This window comes from Schistocerca americana, chromosome 4, assembly GCF_021461395.2.
Source record: "Schistocerca americana isolate TAMUIC-IGC-003095 chromosome 4, iqSchAmer2.1, whole genome shotgun sequence".
Taxonomy (NCBI): Eukaryota; Metazoa; Arthropoda; class Insecta; order Orthoptera; family Acrididae; genus Schistocerca; species Schistocerca americana.
In genome coordinates this window covers 592,762,517-592,786,223 of record NC_060122.1, presented here as the reverse complement: position 1 = coordinate 592,786,223, position 23,707 = coordinate 592,762,517, and the positions used below count along the sequence as shown (strand labels likewise).

Below are 23,707 nucleotides of genomic sequence, written 5' to 3'. Positions count from 1 at the left end.
CTGTGTTCCCTCAATGGCTCCTAAAATAGCCTCTTCAACGTGTTGAATGAGGCCCCCAGGCATACACACTGTGTGCACTTGGCGTCCTTTCCTGTCCACTGCTACCATTTCCCTAAGGGGTACCAACATTCGCCCTACGTTTGAACTGTGGACGATTAATAGACCCCTACCCCTTTGCATTTGCCGTCTTCTAACATCAGACAAAACAAGTTTCCTCAAAACAGGTGAAGTGACTCCCAGTGGCTCAGTTTCAGTTTAAGTGGAAGACAGCACCTCAAACTTGTTTATTAGAGAGGTCAGTTCAACAGCCTGTGTCCTCCCTGGTCCCCATCCACCACATGCCACAAGCCTAGATCTACCACTGGCACACCACTCCGCAGTCAAGTGGACGGGTAATGACAGATCCTGTGCTTTGTGGTCAGATCCACAAGATAAGATAGTACTTTAGGTATATCCGGTACAGGTACGACAAGCACATGACTCTCAGGATCTCTTCCAACACACTGATTCGCAGCAGCTGCCAATCAGTAGAAAGTAGTCATGGTGATTTCCAGCTGCTTATGAACGTCAACCAACTCATCCTGTCTTTGAGAACAGCAATTGCAGTGGGGCTGCATTTTGGTTGGTGAAATGTATTACAAGGCCGTGATTAAATAACTTTAAATTAACCCTGCTGATTATCTCTTAATCTGTTGAGCTAAGAGGTTGTTAATTCCCTATAAGAGTTCAAGCAGATGCACAAAATGAGATTTCTATTAAGGCAGCACAAAAACCTGTGGTAAAAATAACTTGTTTCCTAAAATGTTTTAATGTTAATTATTGCTGTTAGCAAACTCGAAAACAGAGTTAATTTACAATAAATGCAGGTAATATACACGACTACTACTCTTTAAGGGAAAAGTAGTTGATATACAATGAAATTCAGGTGTTATGTATTCTTTGGCTGAACTGTGAATCATGAATGGTGATTTGCTATGAAATAAAGTGCGTGTCCAAAACACTTGTAGTGGTAATGTAAAAAATATAGTTTTCTAAGCATCCATAAATTCTCAAACTAATCTATTTCTCGCATAATCGTACAAGGAAATTAGAGAATGATTGTTCTAGTGAGAACAGGCCTACTGCTCTCAAAAATATTTAAACAGCACAATTTACTTTAAGCATACAATTGACGATAACACTGCTAGTTTATCGTGGCACTTGTGAATGTTAGAAATTTCACAGCACAACACAACAAAATGGGCACCGATACAAGCAATGAAAAATTATGCAAAGGAGATGTGAACAGTAAAATATATGGATCCAGAACTTTAAACAGGCACATGACCTTGTACATGTAGTCTCACACAAGGGAAATTTCCTTAAGTCAGCTACCAACCTGCTTGGAGAGATTTAGAAGAAAATGAAGGAATCATGCCTGAGAGAATGCCCATTAGACAAGAGGCTAGAGATAGTGGTAATGTTAATGTATGAAAGAAGCATTGTACCAACAACATGTTGGGAACATCTAGAGCAAAGACAGCTCTAACTGCTAATGACAAGAACAGATAAAAGATAAACCGGAGAAATGACATGGTAATACACAAGGAGAGTTTACTTGTACAGTAATTTTAATGAAAGTACAGCCAATTGTTGTGTGCCCTTGGAAGGAAAAAAAAAATAAATAAATAAAATAAATACAGATCGTGTTTAGGATAAGAGTTGCTTGAGCAGACATACACAAGGTGAGTCACTAACTATTGCCACCAAGAATAACTCCAAAAGTATGATAGGAGCTGCAAAGTTTGTGGGACAAATGTTGCATGGGACAACGGGCACTATAATATGGTGGTTTTTTGCTGCTAGGTGGGGTTGCATCAGAGATATGGAGGTCAACTTTGTTTTTTAAATAGGATGCTATAGTTTGGTACTTATTTTCTGATAGCGGCTATAGAGACAAATCTAACAATGTGTAACAGTAAGGTCTTTGAAGATCAACAAAGGTCATGAAGGCAGTATGAATGTCCATTTACAGAAGGTATTTGAAGTAATGACCAATGGCATCAATGCAGTGTTGCAATCTTCTTCTCTTGGACTGAGTGGTGTTCCTTATCACATCGGCACTTATCGAAGCACACACACTGACAATTCTCTCTCGCATATTTTCAGGTGTTGTTGAAACGTCTTTATAAACAATGTCTCTTACGAATCCCCACCAGAAAAAATCCAGAAGCATGAAGTCGGGCGAACGAGCCAGCCACGACGCATCTTCTCTGCGTCCAATTCAACAATGTGGGAACTGTCCCTGCAACTCATTTCTAGATGGTTCAAATGGCTCTGAGCAGTGTGGGATCTGAGGTCATGAGTCCACTAGACTTAGAACTACTTACACATAACTAACCTAAAGAGGCCTTGAGCAGCCACTGGTGAAGTATCAGTGCAGTAGCGAGTCGCATATTTAGCTTTCATATTTGTTTTGTAGTTTGATTCTTAATTTCTTTCTGAGTGTTTGTGTGCTTGCACGTTTAATTACATAAAATCCTTACATTTTCTCGTATTTGAGAGGAGTAATATTGCTTATCGATAGCTGTAGAGTATAAATTCGCGGAGTCGTTAGATATTAGCAGTAGGATGGATAGGGTGTGTGTGTGCTGTGCGGGCGCAGGAGGAACTGGCCGCGGTTCGCGAGCAGCTGAGCGTGCTGTTGGCCACGGTCAGCCACCTTCAGGCTGCTGCCTCAAGGTACAGCGACGGCGGAGGGTCTGATGCGTCACTTGAGACACCCCAGGTGTCACTTGCAGCGTCCGCTGACTCAGAAGCCGAGGCACCTTCTACTGTGCCCGGCGCGTTGGGGTCGCCCTCACCTCAGGGTGAGTGGCGGACTGCAACGCGTTTGCGTCGCTCAAGGTGGAGGGCCGATGTGGAGGCTGGTCGGCTGGCCTCGCCCGTTCATCCTGTCAGTGGGCAGGTGGCCGCTCCTTCAGCAGGGCCCGAGCAGGCACATGGGGGCAAAGGCTTGCTGGTTATTGGGAGCCCCTTAGGGAAATATCGTACAGGACTGGGAAGAATTCCAACGTGCACTCGGTTTGTCTGCCGGGGGGCCTCATCCAAGATGTGGAGGCGGCCTTGCCTGCGGCTATCGAGCGTACAGGGTACAGTCGTCTGCAAGTAGTTGCTCACGTCGGCACCAATGATGCCTGTCGCTTGGGTTCTGAGGCGATCCTCAGTTCGTACAGGCGCCTGGTGGATTTGGTGAAGACTGCCGGCCTCGCACGCGGGGTGCAAGCAGAGCTCTCTATTTGCAGCATCATTCCCAGAGTGGGCTGGGGCCCTTTGGTTTGGAGCTGAGTGGAGGGTCTCAACCAGAGGCTTCGTCGACTCTGTGACGGTCTTGGCTGCAGATTTCTAGACTTGCACTATTGGGTGAGGAATTGTAGGACGCCCCTAGATAGTTCAGGGGTGCACTACACAAAGGAAGTGGCTACTCGGGTAGCAGAGTACATGTGGCATGCACATGGTTTTTTTTTAGGCTAGGCAGTAGTGCGAGGTGTCCTGATGAACACTCACCAGTTGACGTGCAGGCAGGGAAATCAGGACGCGCTCAGTGTAAAGACACTTCAGCTATCAAGATATTAGCAGTAAATTTTCAGAGTGTTAGGAATAAAGTTCCTGAATTTACTGCCCTCCAGAAAGTGTGTGGCACGCAAATTATTCTCGGGACTGAGACCTGGCTGAACCCTGAGACAGGGAGTTCTGAAATATTTAGTGAGGGTTGGAATGTGTATCGGAAAGACAGATTAGACACCGTAGGAGGTGGTGTCTTCATTGCAGTTGACAAAAATATTGTGTCTACTGAGGTCGAAGTAGAGTGTGATAGTGAAGTTATCTGGACATATTCAACAGGGATAGGAGAAATAAAGTTAATTGATGGGTGTTATTACCGGCCAACAGGTTCCACCGTGACAGTTCTAGAATCATTCAAAGAGAGTCTACATTCTGTATCGCAGAAGTACCCGGAACATGCTATATTAGTCGGAGGCGACTTCAACCTACAGAGTATAGACTGGGATGTCTATGGATTCATTACAGGTGGTACAGACAAGCCGTCGTGTGAATTACTTTTGGACACATTATCTGAAATCTGTCTTGAGCAGCTAAATCGACAGCCAACACGTAATGGAAATATTTTAGATCTGGTAGCCATGAACAGACCAGACCTCATCGACAGTGTCAGTGTTGGGACAGGGATTAGTCATCATGATGTTGTCATTAAGACTATGGTTACGAAAGTTAAAAAGTCAGTCAAGAAGGCTAGGAGTGTATTCATACTAGAAAGAGCAAATAAGCAGTTGTTAGCGTCCCACTTAGTAAATGAATCGACTTCATTTACTTCCGGTACGATGGACGTGGAAGAATTATGGGCAAATTTTAAACACATTGTATATCACGCACTGGACAAGTATGTGCCGAAAAAGTGGGTTACGGGCGGAAATGACCCACCGTGGTTTAATAGCGCAATTCGGAGAATGCTCAGGAAGCAAAGGCAGCTGCACTCGCAGTACAAGAGAGATCGGGAGAATGAGGACAGGCAAAAGTTAGTAGAGATTAGTGCTGCTGTAAAAAGAGCGATGTGCAAAGCATTCAACCACTACACCGTCATACCTTAGCAAAAGATCTTGCTGAAAACCCAAGGAAATTACGGTCTTACGTAAAACTGGTAAGCGGGTCGAAGGCTTCCATCCAGTCACTCACTGATCAGTCTGGCCTGGCAACGGAAGACAGCAAAACGAAAGCTGATTTTAAATTTAGCATTTGAGAAATCTTTCACGCAGGAGGATCGTACAAACATTCTGTCGTTTGAGTCTCATACAGATTCCTTTATGGAGGACATTAGTGATAGACATCCCCGGGGTTGTGAAGCAGCTGAATGGGTTGAAAATAAATAAATCGCCAGGTCCTGATGGGATTCCAATTCAGTTTTACAGAGAGTACTCTACTGCATTGGCTCCTTACTTAGCTTGCATTTATCGCTTATCTCTTCCCAACGTAAAGTCCCGAGCGACTGGAAAAAAGCGCAGGTGACGCCTGTATATAAGAAGGGTAGGACGGATTCTCAAAATTACAGACCAATATCCTTAACTTCGGTTTGTTGCAGGATTCTCGAACATATTCTCAGTCCGAATATAATGAATTTCCTTGAGACAGAGAAGTTGCTGTCCATGCATCAGCACGGCTTTAGAAAGCATCGCTCCTGCGAAACGCAACTCGCCATTTTTTCAAATGATATCCTGCGAACCATGGATGAAGGGTATCAGAAGGATGCCATATTCCTTGACTTCCGGAAAGCGTCTGACTCAGTTCCCCACTGCAGACTCCTAACTAAGGTACAAGCATATGGGATTGGTTCCCAAGTATGTGAGTGGCTCAAAGACTTCTTAAGTAATAGAACCCAGGGCATTGTCCTCGATGGTGAGTGTTCATCAGAGGTGAGTGTATCATCTGGAGTGCCCCAGGGAAGTGTGATAGGTCCACTGTTGTTTTCTATCTATATAAATGATCTTTTGGATAGGGTAGACAGCAATGTGCAGCTGTTAGCTGATGCTGCTGTGGTGTATGGGAAGGTGTCGTCGTCGAGTGACTGTAGGAGGATACAAGATGACTTGGACAGGATTTGTGATTGGTGTAAAGAATGGCAGCTAACTCTAAATATAGATAAATGAAAATAAATGCAGATGAATAGGAAAAAGAATCCTGTAATGTTTGAATACTCCATTAGTAGAGAGCACTTGACACAGTCACGTCGATTAAATATTTGGACGTAACGTTGCAGAGTGATATGAATTGGGACAAGCATGTAATGGCAGTTGTGGGGAAGGCGGACAGTCGTCTTCGGTTCATTGGTAGAACTTTGGGAAGATGTGGTTCATCTGTAAAGGAGACTGCTCATAGAACGCTGGTGCGACCTATTATTGAGTACTGCTCGATCCCTATCAGGTCAGATTGAAGGAGGACATAGAAGCAATTCAGAGGCGGGCTGCTAGATTTGTTACTGGTAGGTTTGATCATCACGCGAGTGTTATGGAAATGCTTCAGGAACTTGGGTGGGAGTCTCTAGAGGAAAGGAGGCATTCTTTTCGTGAATCGCTACTGAGGAAATTTAGAGAAGCGGCATTTGAGGCTGACTGCAGTACAATTTTACGGCCGCCAACTTACATTTCGCGGAAAGACCACAAAGATAATATATCTACATCTACATCCATACTCCGCAAGCCACCTGATGGTGTGTGGCGGAGGGTACCCTGAGTACCTCTATCGGTTCTCCCTTCTATTCCAGTCTCTTATTGTTCGTGGAAAGAAGGATTGTCGGTATGCTTCTGTGTGGGCTCTAATCTCTCTGATTTTATCCTCATGGTCTCTTCGCGAGATATACGTAGGAGGGAGCAATATACTGCTTGACTCTTCGGTGAAGGTATGTTCTCGAAACTTTAACAAACGCCCGTACTGAGCTACTGAGCGCCTCTCCTGCAGAGTCTTCCACTGGAGTTCATCTATCATCTCCGTAACGCTTTTGCGATTACTAAATGATCCTGTAACGAAGCGCGCTGCTCTCCGTTGGACATTCTTTATCTCTTCTATCAACCCTATCTGGTACGGATCCCACACTGCTGAGCAGTATTCAAGCAGTGGGCGAAAAAGCGTACTGTAACCTACTTCCTTTGTTTTCGGATTGCATTTCCTTAGGATTCTTCCAATGAATCTCAGTCTGGCATCTGCTTTACCGACGATCAACTTTATATGATCATTCCATTTTAAATCAATCCTAATGCGTACTCCCAGATAATTTATGGAATTAACTGTTACCAGTTGCTGACCTGCTATTTTGTAGCTAAATGATCAGGGATCTATCTTCCTATGTATTCGCAGCACATTACACTTGTCTACATTGAGATTCAATTGCCATTCCCTGCACCATGCGTCAATTCGCTGCAGATCCTCCTGCATTTCAGTACAATTTTCCATTGTTACAACCTCTCGATACACCACAGAATCATCTGCAATAAGCCTCAGTGAAGTTCTGATGTTACCCAGAAGGTCATTTATGTATATTGTGAATAGCAACGGTCCTATGACACTCCCCTGCGGCACACCTGAAACCACTCTTACTTCGGAAGACTTCTCTCCATTGAGAATGACAAGCTGCGTTCTGTTATCTAGGAACTCTTCAATCCAATCACACAATTGGTCTGATAGTCCATATGCTCTTGCTTTGTTCATTAAACGACTGTGGGGAACTGTATTGAACGCCTTGCGGAAGTCAAGAAACATGGCATCTACCTGGGAACCCGTGTCTACGGCCCTCTGAGTCTCGTGGACGAATAGCGTGAGCTGGGTTTCACACGACAGTCTTTTTCCAAACCCATGCTGATTCCTACAGAGTAGATTTCTAGTCTCCAGAAAAGTCATTATACACGAACATAATACGTGTTCCAAAATTCTACAACTGATCGACGTTAGAGATATAGGTCTATAGTTCTGCACATCTGTTTGACGTCCCTTCTTGAAAATGGTGATGACCTGTGCCCTTTTCCAATCCTTTGGAACACTATGCTCTTCTAGAGATCTACGGTACACCGCTGCAAGAAGGGGGGGCAAGTTCCTTCGCGTACTCTGTGTAAAATCGAACTGGTATCCCATCAGGTCCAGCGGCCTTTCCTCTTTTGAGCGATTTTAATTGTTTCTCTATCCCTCTGTCGTCTATTTCGATATCTACCATTTTGTCATCTGTCCGACAATGTAGAGAAGGAACTACAGTGCAGTCTTCCTCTGTAAAACAGCTTTGGAAAAAGACGTTTAGTACTTCGGCCTTTAGTCTGTCATTCTCTGTTTCAGTACCATTTTGGTCACAGAGTTTCTGGACATTTTGTTTTGATCCACCTACCGCTTTGACATAAGACCAAAATTTCTTAGGATTTTCTGCCAAGTCAGTACATAGAACTTTACTTTCGAATTCATTGATCGCCTCTCGCATAGCCCTCCTCACACTACATTTCACTTCGCGTAATTTTTGTTTGTCTGCAAGGCTTTGGCTATGTTTATGTTTGCTGTGAAGTTCCCTTTGCTTCCGCAGCAGTTTTCTAACTCTGTTGTTGTACCACGGTGGCTCTTTTCCATCTCTTATGATCTTGCTTGGCACATACTCATTTAACGCATATTCTATGATGGTTTTGAAGTTTGTCCACTGATCCTCAACACTATCTGTACTTGAAACAAAACTTTTGTGTTGAGCTGTCAGATACTCTGTAATCTGCTTTTTGTCACTTTTGCTAAACAGAAAAATCTTCCTACCTTTTTTAACATTTCTATTTACGTCTGAAATCATCGATGCAGTAAGCGCTTTATGATCACTGATTCCCTGTTCTGCGTTAACTTTTTCAAATAGTTCGGGTCTGTTTGTCACCAGAAGGTCTAATACGTTATCGCCACGAGTCAGTTCTCTGTTTAACTGCTCAAGGTAGTTTTCAGATAAAACACTTACAAAAATTTCACTGGATTCTTTGTCCCTGCCACCCGTTATAAACGTTTGTCTCTCCCAGTCTATATCGGGCAAATTAAAATCTCCACCCAGAACTGTAACATGATGGCGAAATCTACTCAAAATATTATCCAAATTATCCTTCAGGTCCTCAGCCACAACAGCTGCTGAGCCAGGGGGCCTATAGACACATCCAATTACCATGTCTGAGCCTGCTTTAACCGTGACCTTCACCCAAATTATTTCACATTTCGGATCTCCGTCAATTTCCTTTGATACTATTGCACTTCTTATCGCTATAAACACGCCTTCCCCTTCACTGTCCAGCCTGTCTCTGCGGTATACATTCCAATCTGAGTTTAGGATTTCGTTACTGTTTACGTCTGGTTTCAGCCAACTTTCTGTCCGCAGTACTATGTGGGCGTTGTGACCGTTTATTAATGAGAGCAGTTCTGGGACCTTTCTATAGATGCTCCTGCAGTTTACTATTAGCATATAAGAGAGATTAGGGCTCGTACAGAGGCATATAGGCAGTCATTTTTCCCTCGTTCTGTTTGGGAGTGGAACAGGGAGAGAAGATGCTAGCTGTGGTACGACGAGGTACCCTCCGCCACACACTGTATGGTGGATTGCGGAGTATGTATGTAGATGTAGACATCACACACATCCATGCCCAAGGCAGGATTCGAACCTGCAAGTGTAGCAGCGACGTGGTTCTGGACTAAAGTGCCTATAACTGCTCGGCCATAACGGCCAGCACCTCTTTTCTAGCCCGACACCCATCACGTTGATACCACATTCTGTTCCTTGTAACTAATGGTATTTCTTCCAGTAACAGACCTAACGTTTCTGGCAGGAATGTGGTGTACTTCTACCTTTAAAATTTCCTTTGATGAAATAAGGGCCTAGAATTTTGTCCTCCAGAATTCCACAACATCCATTCACTGACCATGGCTTTTGGTGGGCAACTTGCCGCAACCAACATGAATTTTCAGTTGTCCAATAATGCTTGTTATGCACATTAACATTTCCATGGTTCGTGAATGTGTCATCCCTCTGAATCTGGAGTTGAGCCCACAGGCAGAATTCAATGTGATGCATACAATCCGCACCAGTTAATTCTTGGTGGAGACTGATACAGTAAAGATGATATTTATGGCGATGCAGAACACGAACAACTCTACTCTGGCTCATGCCAGATTCCCTTGCGATTTGACGCGAACTAAGTAGCAAGAGTACCAATTTCAGTTTCCTCGTTAGTAACTTTCCTTTGTCCGATATGTTTCTGATGCGTTAAAAGATCCAGTTGTTTTCAATTTGTCATGCACATATTTAAATCACATTCTCTTGATTTGACGATCTGGTCTTACCATTCCTGTTAGTGTTGTGTTGCGAAACCGTCGAATGGTGTTTACATATAAATGGCACATTAGATGGACATGCCGTATCTGGTGAATATTTACTATTTGCACGATATACGAGAGAGAATTTCCAGAGCATGTGCTTCGATAAGTGCTGATGTGATGAGGAATACCGCTCAATCCATGATAAGAAGATTGCAGCACTGCAATGATACCAATGCTCATCACTTCGAATACCTTCTGTAAATGGACATTCATGCCACCTTCTTGACCTTACTGTTACACATCATTGGATTCATCTCGATAGCCACTCCCAGAAAGTAAGTATCCAACTGCAGCGTCCCATTAAAAATATATATATATATATATATATATATATATATAAAAAGAAAGATGATGAAACTTACCAAACAAAAGCGCTGGCAGGTCGATAGACACACAAACAAACACAAACATACACACAAAATTCTAGCTTTCGCAACCAATGGTTGCCTCGTCAGGAAAGAGGGAAGGAGAAGGAAAGACGAAAGGATGTGGGTTTTAAGGGAGAGGGTAAGGAGTCATTCCAATCCCGGGAGTGGAAAGACTTACCTTAGGGGGAAAAAAGGGCGGGTATACACTCGCGCACACACACACACATCCACACACACACACACACACACACACACACACACACACACACACACACATATATCCATCCACACATATACAGACACAAGCAGACATTTGTAAAGGCAAAGAGTTTGGGCAGAGATCTCTGATATTAAGGTTTTCGGTGTGGTTTTTGGGATGTAAATTTTCTTGGAGTACCAGTACTGTGTTATTTCATGTTTGGTTCTTTATTATGGCATAATGCCATACATGCTAGAAGATGAAAACGTGCACTTGAAAACTAAGTCAACAGTTGAAACTAGTCAACAGTGTGGAACACTTCGTTTCAAATATATTGACTGCCTCAGCAGAAAAGAATAATAGAAGAAAATTTCTTTAGCAAACTGACAAAAATAACTTCATTGTTCTGAAAAGCAAATTAATGCTTGACTTTCAGAAAGACAGAAATGAAATAAAATCTGAAACTAATAACATATATTAGCCTTCCGTAACTATGTGAGTGTATTTTAATTCACGCAATAGCTTCTGGCCACAGAAATCCATTTTGTTTTCATTTGACATGAGAGCAGTAAATGAAGAGGAAACAGCAAAATCACTAAACGTAAACATGGGTCACGTGGAGACTACCCACTTCCCCACTGTAACTCAGACTACTCTGCACATCAGCCCCGTATCACGGATCAATGATATTTCCGAACCGGCGCAATACTAGATGGTGCGCATGCCTGATTCTGGCAGCTTGGGCGAGCCAGTAAATTTTTTCCCGGTAGCATCTAGCTGCTTGCTGCAACTGCTACATTTCTGTAGCCAGAAGCAGGAGAAGGTACTACTAAACTGTGCATGCACATGATCCAGCTTGTAACTGCTAAAACAAATTTAATGTAAACAGTTGTGACGTCATGCTCATCAGAGACAATTTGTTATTACGAAGCATTGCATAGTCTTCCTAAAGCCTTTGACACATTTTGCTGTTGGCAGACACTTGTATGCACACTGTGTTTTGTTGTTGTATATGGTGCACTTCCTTTGAAATTTAAGTTTTATTTTTGTTTCTTTTCTCTCGTTCATGTTTTATTGCTGCAGTATTGTTCTGCAGTAGCAGGATACAGAAATATCCTATGTTAGAATATCGGTTCTTACAAGTCAAAATTACAAAAATGTAACTGAAAACAAAAACAATGAAAAATTCCTAGAATTCTAAAAAATTCCCAGTTTTCTCCCGGATGAAAAAATTCCCGAGTTTTTCACAGATCTCCCAGGTCGTATACACCCTGAAATAATATCTTTGAGCAAAGTAGGCTTATATTATGTCTTCACACGAATATCTTTGTAACAAGCAACAACTGTACAGCACATGCTGGATGCTGGCAAAGTTTCGTTACTTTGCGTATATACATACATATTCCGTAAAAGTGAGTGATGTATTACCAACTGCCATTGCAATGGAAGCAGATATATGGATACCGAAACAAAGCTGTCCATACTGTCGCAATAAGTACAATATTCAAATTTGGATCCAAATTCGTGCACAAACAATACTCATGGTGATGCATTAAAGCATGTTCCATCTTCTTGTCGGAGCATTATGCATTATGCTTTGAAATAGCTATGTAACCTCTCATGCACCATCTGAAGCAGAGGCTGAAAATGTTTGAAAACTGATTCATGGAATAAATAACTGTTTCAAAAAAAGTGACTGGTCGTAGTTTTCTGTTTTTATATCAGATATTCAGGGAATTGGACACATGATGTAGTCAAGCTAAGCTTTTACATATAATGTTGATCTTTTTCGCGTGTGTAACACTTTAAGATACACCACACAAATGTACCAGTAAAATGTTCAATAATGACATAAATGTCCAATCGTCTAGGTTCGAAATTCTTTAACAAAGGCTTGTCATCAAAGAGTTGAATTTTAACCATGAGTCAAATGCTCTGTGATCTTGCGTAAAAGGAAATTTTCTTTGAAAGTAACACTTTTCCAACCGCAATTCGTAATATTTTCCCACAGCCTGTTAGAAATAAGTTTGTTTCAGCAGCTGCGAGAGAGCGCCAGATAAGAGCCGTCACTGTGCTTGCGCAGCTAAGACGATGTAGGAAGCCCGTATGTTCGTATGTGTAAAACATCAAAATAGCTTACTTTATGTCATAAACGAAACATCAGAGGATACTCCAAGGGCATTGGAATTTCGTGAACCATACTAAAATGCATAATTCGGCTTAAAGTGCACATTTGTATGCCCATGTTCCCAATGAAGTAGGCCTCGATCTGATATTAAGGTTTTCAGTGTGGCTTTTGGGATGTAAATTTTGCTTGGAGTACCAGTACTGTATTATCACGTTTGGTTCTTTATTGTGGCATAATGCCTAATGTACTAGAAGATGAAAACCTGCACTTTAAACATAGCAAACAGTTGGAACTAGCCAATAGTGCAGAAATAAAAACACTTCGTTTCAAATAAATTAATATAAATAATATAAATTAATATAAATATTAATAAAAGCCAAATTTCTTTAGCAAAATGACAAAAATAAATTCATTGTCCTTCAAGGCGATTAATGCTTGACTGTCAGAAAGGTGCAAGTAAGATAAACTCTGAAACTAACAACATATTTTAGCCTTCCGTAATTATGTCAACGTATTTAATTCACTTGATAGCTCCCGGCCACAGAAATCCGTTCCCCTCCAGCCATTCGACGTGAGAGCAGTAAACATAGAGGAAACAGCAAAATCACTAAATGCAAACACGGGTCACGTGGAGACTACCCACCTCCCCACTATAACTCAGACTGCTCTGCGCATCGGCCCCAAATCTACAATATTCCCGAACTGTGGCAATACTAGATAGTGATTGCCCCCCAACCAACAACAACAACCAACAACAACAACCACCACCACCACCACCACCACAAGCATTTGAGATAGGACGTAAAAAGAAAGAGAGACTTTACAAAAATATGTTGATTTTGTAGCTCACACCTTTCCGAGGAGACTGATACATAAAAATGTTCAAGGAAATGTGACCTGTTGTTTGGTCTTAAGTGTGCCAAGGTGCAGTGTCACACCTCTTCACACATTATTCTTCTACTGCAAATCAATGTGTGGAACTCAAATGTATATATTTTGTAATGGATGCCATCAAACTATATTCAGGACAGAGGAAATTAAAATGTCCTGTTGTGCCCCTCTTGTTCTGTCAGCCAGTTTGACATCCTCCCCTCCTCCTTTTAAAAAACCGTCATAATTAACACTGGATGGGATTATTTATAGGATACATAAAACCAGACAAGAAACAAGCAAGACAATCCACATTTCTTCAATCAGGTCCTAGCATTTTTCTCTCTCTAATCTTGCTACAGCGTTACACGGCATGCTTTTTTTCTGTGAAAAAATTTATTACCTCTTCAAAGTTCGTCAAACAATTTGCTACATGAAAAATCTAAATGTTGTTGTCTAATACCGAAAAAGCCATTAATACAAATAGTATCCAAGACTGGTGTGGTTTGTTGATCTGATTAAGTTGTTTTACCACTGTCTACTAGATAAAACAAAATAAGCCTTTCTAATATTGCAGCAATTGTAACACACACAAAAAAGCGAGTCTGTTTCGACAATAACGGTCATTTTTGTAACACGACAGAATACAATTCACTAATACCAATATCAAATGCCTATTTGGCTTACTACAAGCGAAAAGCTTTATGTTATGAAGGAGTTTTACATTTCATATTCTACGGTTAACCTTGCCCAGACTGCCAGAACCACCGGTTTAGTTACCCACCTTTATTCTTCGCTAAGCCATTATTACTTATTCGTACAACGCATTTCCATGCTATTCCCAGAATAGAATTTAGCAGCTGCTAACTGCAGACTGTACAACTGGCCTTTAACAGTGTAGCAAAAATTTTTTATCAAAATTTCATTTTCTTGGATACACTTACTTTATTACCTGTTATTTCTGTTAGTCGTTTATTTCCACTCTGGTAGTCTCAATCTATGGATTTCGCTAATAATTTTAACAATGCAGATCATTCACAATATTATTAGAGGCATTTTTCATAAAAAGAACTCTGCAGATCTGAATTTATAGAGATATCTTAAAAAACAAAAAAGACTACTTATTTCCCATTTTTCTGGCTCAAGCTCATTTCTTGCTCACCAGAACTTTTGATATTGCCTTCCCTAGAGAGTATTAAACATCTGTAGAACACAATAAGAGATGTCAGATTTGAGTAACAGCTGAATATGGGCCCATTTTCAATGCACTTCCACCTTGCCATTGTTTTTAGGGTCTTATATGGTCACACTGCAAAACCAAATATAGTTTTCAAGTGGTTTACGACAGGGTCCTTCTCATAAAAATAGTTTGAAAGAGTTTGCAGGTGATTTTTTCTTTGTAAAAGTGGCCCAAAAATTACCATTTTTTAGAAACACTGTCAACTTTTTCCTCAAATTGTAAACTACTGGAAAGCAATAGGAGAATGAAATTTTATAAGACCCTGCATTGGTAAGTTATGGTGTGCAAGGTTTCACGTTTATCCTGCAGTTACTTCTAGAGATATAAAAAGCTAACTTTTGCATTTTTTTGAGCACCTATTTTTTCAGCTTACTTTGCTTCTATTAACTGTATTAAAATTGCTCTAGAAATCACTTTTTATTATTTCTCATAAGAGGGTGCAAAGAGTTGTACAAGATGGAGTATCACCCCCCCCCCCCCACCCCCTCCAAGAAAATACCGCTACTGCACTGCTGACAGCTGTGCTATGGAGTCAAACAAATGACTATATCTCTGGAAGTATGGAATTAGTGATTGTGAAACATTACCAATTTTTACTGGGATCATGTCTGAAGGTTTACACAAAATTTCACCAAAATCCATGTTTGGTCATAGGAGACTTTATCCAAAATTAGACGACTTGGCATGGAAAAGACCAATTTTAAGCATAAAATTATCCATGAATCATGGTTGCAACGGTGAAACCTGGGAGAAAATGGTGTTACTTTGGTTCATTTTGTCACACAGTACATGAAATACCCTGACACTTGTCAACAAATGTGTACAACAAGCTGTTCTATCTCTGCCCCATAGAGCAGAGGCTGTCACAGATAGCCTGCCAGCAGGTGCAGGTGAGCAGGCTATTTGCCATTGCATCAAATTCACCCCTCATTCTGGTGTGAATGAGAACCATTTATCAACCTTTGCCTGTTTGCACTTAGCCGAGACATACAATTGTCTATGCTGATCATGTGACTGCATAAGTGTCAGCTGTTTGCCCATGCCTATCCATCTCTGTCCACAGGCAGGTACGTGAGGTGCAGCTGGCTGTATACCAATATTTTGGGCAGCCCTATTATGAAAATGGAAACACAAAACCGATTGTCAACATACCTCTTGCATGTCATGGTAGCACAGATGGAAGAATACCAGCACATCATTCATAGACTTCTTCAGCTTAGCTGCACGATTAGGTTTCATGTAGCAATCTTTTACACTGCCACTGACTTTCCTGTAACACATGTTTTACAATTTTTACTTATTTTGTGTGGAAGTAAACTTAGTTATACAAACACTCCAACAGAAATAATACTAAAATAAGATTTGGACAACTGAAAAATAGTTACTATTACGTAAAATAAACAGACAAGAATAAGAGCACTAATCGGATGGAAAAGATTGGGTACTTTAGATTGAATGAAAACACAGCAGACAAGGTAGGAAATACTAAGTTTGTGTAACACATTGTTCAACATTTGGAGTAAACAGCATACCAAGAAAAGTGCAAAGAGATTAACAGCGTATGAACCAGCTGGTTGCACATAGTAACTTAGAGGATCCACAAGAATGCATAATGAAGGAACCAGCTAGTATTCAATCACAAGCTTGGAATAAAAAATTCCTGGAGAATTTCAGGTATGAGGAGGAAGATGGTATCAAAAAGCAACACAAAATTCCACGAATTTTCATGAAATTTCTGAAATTCCCTGAGAGTTCTCTGATTTTTTCAGGTAAATTTTAATTCCCTGAGAATTCCAGGTTCTCACTAATGCACACACTGATTCATGAGCAAGGCTTTGTCTATAATTTCTAAATACTTCAAGCTCTACTTGGTGGGGTAGCTGATAGGAGTAACTCATTTGAATGAAGATATCACACCAATCATATCCACTTCCAAACTGTCTCTACTGCACAAACGCAGTTTTGTGATTGTTGAGATCATTGTGACACCTTTGTTGAACCATATTTAGCATGTTTCACATCATATGGTCACTTGGAGCACTAGTTGCCACTGTCATTCACATTGTGTTGCTGAAATGTTATTAGTTTGCAAATAGCACCAGCTATGTATTTTATTCATGCTGAGCAAAATCTGTTTCGAGAATTTATTCTCGTTGTCAAGTGCAGTATTTACGTATGAATTTTTTCTGATGTTACACAAACAAACAATGTTAGTTATAGTTTGCATGTGTGTGTGGTTTTCTACATAACTGATGAGGCACGGTACTGGATAACGTCAAAAAGACGACTACAGTGCAGGAGACGCAGAATAACACATATTCAAACACCATACGAAATACATATTTGCATTTGACAACGAGGAAAAATTCTCAAATGTGTCGTAAAGCATAAAAAATACATAACTAGTGCAGTATTTCATTATTTAAATAATGAATGACAGCTGCAGGCTTTCAAAAACATTGATTACGACATACGAAATTGAGCCAAACGTTCCTACGTCCCACACATTTATCAGTTCCAGTTACATCAGTGGTTTTTATTAAATAATAAACCTTCATTAGATAATAAACAAGTCTCTGACAAGTCTTTTGATGCCTGTTATGTACAGTCAGACATGAAAGCTGACCGCCGGCCGGCCGCCACAGAGACTAAGTCCAAGTCGAACTTTTAAGGTGGACAATAAAACAGACCGCCTCTGACAACGCTTAGTCTGGCCGTCTGCACAATATGGCAATGCTGTAAGATGCGGAAGTGTCAGGAGGAAGTGTTGTGTACTTACAAGATATTGTGGGGTTGTGTTAGCCCATGGTGTAGTGGTAATTGTGCATTCTAACCATATAGTCATGTGTTCGCGTCCAATTGTATCACTCTTTCATTTTAACCACATTTCGGCCCTCCTCTAAAGTTATGAGTCTGATTGAACATCGAAGATAATTCGCTTCACATTCTACCCACCAGTAATAACAAATGCTTTCAGAAACAATTCTGCAGCACAGCTCGTGGTTGCGTCGCGATCAGTACACCTTATGCTCGAGCGTTTCGTCGCAATGCAGTGGCCACCCTCCATCTACAAGATGTCACCCACTACCTGAAATTGGGTGCCACCCAGGTGAACACGGCGCTACGCTGTCAGTGTATGTATCAACTGTCATTTTCGAATTTGAAGTTCTAGTTATCGTCTTCCAGTTAAGCATTGGATTTTGCATACTTGAAAATCATGAACTACAGTTAAACATTGTAAAATTGGGTTGTAAGTGGGAAAAAAGTGTAACATCTGCAACACAGTATTTACTTTTGGTATAACAAAGGGGTGAATGCACAGGAGGTAGCTTGAAAGATCTGAACCGTGAGTGGAGCGAATGCTTTAGGGAAATATACGCCACAAAAAGATATTCTTGCTTCAAAGAAGATCTTTCTAGCATGAATGATTTTCCACATTAAGAAAGTCTCAACTACTGATGTAAGCAATGGATTACCATTTAACCATCATGCGACATTTGCATTCAACAGGCAAGGGTCAGAAGTCTGGTGTAGGAGTCCTGCACGCTCTAATTTGAAACAACAAAAACCAATGGAGTGACTATGAATGCAGTTTTGCTTGATCATCATCAGGTCGCTCATTGAGCATTCCTATGCAATACTATTACTGGTGACTAGTTATGAAGCCTTTATTGTTAACTTCCTAACAAGAAATGAAAGGCTGAGTGCGCAGTGAAGGTATTGATTGCGTCTTGCCACTGGTGTGCTTTATGTATAACGAGAATCCCTTTGGGTTTTCTGCCAGATTTCAAGACAGAATTTCGTTTCGGAAATTATTAAAAGCATCTCGTATTGAAGTACGCACTATATTTTGAATTTCTGCAAAACTTTGCCAGTCTTGGGGATTTTGCGTTCTTTTAAATTTGGCATGCTTTTTTTGTTGCTTCTGCAACAATGATCTGACCCGTTTTGTGTACCATGGGGAATCAGTACCATCACTTATCAACTTATGTGGTATATATCTCTCAACTGCTGTCGATACTATCTCTTTGAAAACATTTCACAACTTTTCTACACTTACATGATCAGATCGGAAGGAGTGAAGACTGTCTCTTAAAAAGGTGTTAAGAGCATTTTTATCAGCTTTTTTTTAAATAGATATACTTTGCATTTCTTTTTGACGGTCGTAGGTGTTACGGTATTCAGCCTAGCAGCAACTGCCTTGTGGTTGCTAATCCCTGTATTCGTCACAATACTCACTATTTGTCCAGGATTATTTGTTGCTAAAAGGTCAAGTATGCTTTCGCAACCATTTACGCTTCAAGTGGGCTTATGAACTAATTGTTCAAAATAATTTTATGAGAAAGCATACAGTACAAGCCAGGGCTGCATATCGAGGGTAGATTAAAGTCACCACCAACTATGAGTGGGGTACCTATTTGAAATGGAACTCAAGTTTTCTTTGAACCGTTCAGCAACTATACCTTCCGAGTCGGGGTTGGTAAAACAATCCAATTAATAGTTTAATCTGATTCTCAAGTATAACCTCTACCCATACTATTTCACAGGAACTATCTACTTCAATTTCACTACAAGGCAAACTACTTCTGACAGCAATAAATACTCCACCACCAATTGTATTTAATCTATCCTTTCTGAACACTGTTAGGTTATTAGAAAAAATTTCTGCTGAGCTTATTTCCGGCTTTAGCCAGCTTTCTGTACCTATAACTATTTGAGCTTTATTGCTTTCTATTAGGGCTTGGAGCTCTGGTTCTTTCCCAACACAGCTACGACAATTTACAACTACAATACCAATTGTTTCTACAACTAACTTACTGTGTTTTACCCGCCCCTTTTAGACAGACACCCTTTCTGTGGTCCCGAGGCTCTCTAAAACACACCACCCAGTCCCTTCCACACAGCCCCCACTACCACCTGTGTAGCCACTTCCTGTATGTAGTGGACTCCTGATCTATTAAGCAGAACCCAAAAACTCTCCACTCAAAGGCACAAGTCAAGGAATCTGCAGCCTACACAGTCACAGAATTGCCTGAGCCTCTGATTCAGACCCTCCACTTGGCTCTGCACCAAAGGACCACAGTCGGTTCTACCGACGATGCTGCAGATGGTGATATCCACCTCAATCTCGGGAGCAAGACTGGTAGTCTCTACAATGTCCACTAGGCGCCCAAAATCAGAGAGAATCTCCTCCGATCCATTGCGACATACATGACTGGTACCAACATGAGCCACAACCTGCTGTTGGCTGCACCCTGTACTCCTCATGGCATCTGGAAGCAGCCTTTCCACATCCAGAATGACCCCCCACCCCCCACCCTGTATGCACACTGGCTTTCTTCCCCTCCTTGGCAGCCATGTTCCTAAGGGGGCCCATTACATGCCTAATGCTGGAGCTCCCTACAACCAGCAAACCCACCCTCTGTGAACGCCCAGACCTTGCGGGCCGCGAAGTTTCCTCTGGAACAGGGTGGACGTCTGCATCTGGCTCAGAGACATTGTCAGCCACAGATAACAATCGAAAACTGTTCGTCAAACGAAATTGGGGATGCCTAATATCGGCCCCTCGGAAAGGGGGCTGCCTGCCAGACTTTGGAATGATCTCCCACTCGACCATGGGTGAGGGGTCAACCTCAGTGCAGGCAGTACCTGGGGCGGCCACAGCAGTGCACCAAACGGGGGACAGGTGGGATGTGTCCTACGTCTCTCGCATCCCCGCAGCTGAGACCCCCCCCCCCCCCCCCCCCAGCCAGAGATGCCTCTTGGCAGAAACCTCAAGCTGTGTGATGGAAGCCAACATAGCCTGGAGCTGTGAGCGAAGGATCACCAACTCAGCTCGCGTCTGTACACAGTAATCACAATACCTATCCGTTACTGCGGTTGCTCCCATTTGAAGGCCGTAAAAATACACAACAAACAAATGGTGTACTCGCCTTCTTAGCAGCAGGAATGCGAGGTGCTCCGCCACTGATGGTCTAACCGACACTGAACTGTACTAACCAAAACAAACAAAAGCCTGTACGATATGGTGGTACAGTACGCTACACTGTAATTAAAATAAAAGCTTGTGTGTAGCAAGCACTCGAACACGCAAAAAATTACTAAAATAATCTAGTAGTATATAAGTCGCTCATGCTGGAAGCTCACAAAAATGTACAACAAACAAACAGTGTACTCGCCTTCTTAGCAGCAGGAACACGATGTGCACTGTCACTGACGCTCAATCCACTCTATTTGGATCCCAAGAAAATAGGAACCTTCTCACAAAGTAATGTGGGGTGATATCAAAATTTATCCAACACAAAAAAATTAACTGCAGCGCTTTCATACACGCAGTAGTCGCACACAAGGATATATTATGACTTAGAAGCGTACATTTCAGTTCCTCCTCTCATATCCACACCCTTGTTTTAGTATGAAATGAGCATGTAAGTCATTTCTTCTTCTCATGTCATAGCTTTTGTTTTAGTATGAAGGGTTCTGAAGCACAATATGACACCAGGTTCTTATCGTAGGCCCTATCGGAAATGCAAAAAGCAGGGAGCTCTCCATTCTCTTGTCCAACAGTCTGTTTCCTTTCATGCATTACTACCGCTTTCAGATTCTTATATAAGGACTTGCAGGACTAAAATTCTTCAGCAGAATGAGCTTTATGCTGTTGTGTTAATTACAGTATGGAAAAAATGCACCAAAGACGAGATCCCCTAGATCAGTGAAGATATTTGCACATGTCTGTATTCCGCAATGACTGCGGGCTGCCACAATACTTTATAGAATTCATGCGGCAGGCAACAAAACTGTGAGTGCACTTCAGACATCATTCGCAAGTCAGCAGGAGAAGGACGGAAACATCAAATTAACGTTGCTTTTCTAGTCGTATTCAATCCAAAATGAGGTGTTATTAAGGTAGTTGAGCGTTCTAGGAATTACACTTCGATAATTCCCATATGAGTATTCCGATAGCCTAAAGAACCAGTCAGTGTGAAACCTTCGGGAACTACATTAATATTAAACTGCAATAACTTGAGACAATACGTGGACTATTCCCTTCTCTGGGTAACCTCCTACTGTTAATTAGGATTCTCTCTGTCCTACACGTAATGCAAATGGAACTTAACATTCATGAGGTGCTTTCTGCTATTCTTGACAAACATCAGCAACTTGTAATCACAGCGAGTAACAACTGCGTGATGATAATGGTCCGGGTTGCAGTGGATGTGGTAGTGTTATGTTGTCAAACTGCTTACAGTAACGTTAATGGTGGTGCACATAATCTAGCGCTGATTACCTATGTAAATAAAGAAAGTGTGGTGGCCTCACTGCTTCTCTTTATTTGGCATCAGCTTGAGTAACCTGATTCAATGAACATATTACTCCATTCACAAGCTGCTAATGATACAGTATGACTACAGAGATAACCGCGCAGGTATTACATTACTTCTACAGTAAATTGCTTGACAAATATTATCATCAGCTATGCAGCTGAAATGATTAACTGTATAGGTACTCTATGTTGCACTTGGTTAAGTGAGCAGCTGCTTCCTGCTTCTACTGTTCGTAAATGCTTGTACACTGACCATTCATTACTTGACTAAATATGCGCTACAATCTGATTTGCATGTGTATGACATGGGTTAGCGCCATCACAAAGCAATGACTAAAGAACGGATGCCGTTGAAGTCCCGTTAATTGATGGCAAGACAAACATTTGCAAATCACTTGTAGTGCCTCAAAAAACAATTGCATCTTAAAAATTGAAGGACAGAATTGCATCTTAAATATTGAAGGGCAGACGTCCACACTGTCACAGGGTGTTGAAATACAGCAACAACGGCAGATGAAAATTCGTGACCGCCCAGGGTTGAACTGGACCTCCTGCTGACAAGGCAGACGCGCTGACCATTGCACTAGCGGGACACAACGTCCAAGCTGCCTGCAGGACCTAGCTATACATGCTCCTCGTCAGATGAAAATTCCCATCTTTTCCACATACCACATACGCGATACCCCTCCCATCGATTATTGCACTCGCTGCCACACTGTACTCTTGCGAAGGTTCGGACGATGTCATGCGTCTAGCACTGAAAACCTTCAATGGCCTGTCAAGACCTGAATAATTATACAGGATGTTTCACGAGAATAGTAAATATTGTAGGAGGAGGCGGTAGTACAGATAAATTGCAGAAAAATGCCATATAACATGTGTCCAATATTTATTGAGTACATACAGCTGGGTTCAATGCATTTTTGTTTCATTTGTTGGTCCTTACAGGACCCCACTGTCTACACTTCCTTGAAAATGAGATTCCAGCATTACTGGAAGAGGTTCCTTTTGCTACAAGAATGCGTATGTTCCTCCAGTGTGACAGGGCTCCTGCTTTTTCTACTCATCATGAGACACATTGTCCAAACCTAACATTTCCTGGATGAGGGATCAGTAGATACGGGCACTTTTCTTGGCCACTGAGGTCCCCGGACCTTATCTCTTTGGATTTTTGCCTGTGGGGATGGTTGAAAGGCGAAATCTGCACAGAAAAAGTAAACTCAAGAGCCAATTTGATCCATTTGGGTTTGAATAGTGCAGCCCTCATAAAAGAACACAAAGACGAACTCAGAAGAGCTACACGTGGTATTATCAAGAGAAGTCAAAAGTGAATTGAAGTTGGTGGGGGATTTTTGAAACTCAACTTTCAAAGTCATCATTTGCCTTTGCTTTGAGTTTGATAGGGTTATGTACTAACGGCTGTATCTCTGCACTCAATAAAAAGTGGACACATTTATATGAAATTTTTTCATGCAACCCCCCCCCCTTCCCACCCCCCCACACACACACTTCTATTTTAAGTGCTATTGGGAAAATGTTTGCCAACTCAGTGATAGTGACGGACTGGAGCTGCATTAATCTACTCATTTCAGTAGTAGTAGTAGTAGTAGTAGTAGTTGTTGTTGCTTTTGTTGTCTTCAGTCCAGAGACTGGTTTGATT

At 41.6% G+C, this 23,707-nt stretch overlaps 1 protein-coding gene across 4 annotated transcripts in view; it reads right to left on the bottom strand.

The window, feature by feature from the left end:
* The window catches only part of LOC124613192, a 409,752-nt gene that overhangs the window by 161,558 nt on the left and 224,487 nt on the right, over positions 1–23,707 (bottom strand). For all 4 annotated transcript variants that reach the window (XR_006979618.1, XR_006979619.1, XM_047141846.1 and 1 more), the window contains exon 5: positions 15,876–15,993. Coding sequence is in view for 2 of the 4 variants with exons in the window: in XM_047141846.1 (XP_046997802.1) it covers positions 15,876–15,993 (118 nt within the window). In the remaining 2 variants the exon portion in view is untranslated. The remainder of the gene's footprint in view (positions 1–15,875; positions 15,994–23,707) is intronic.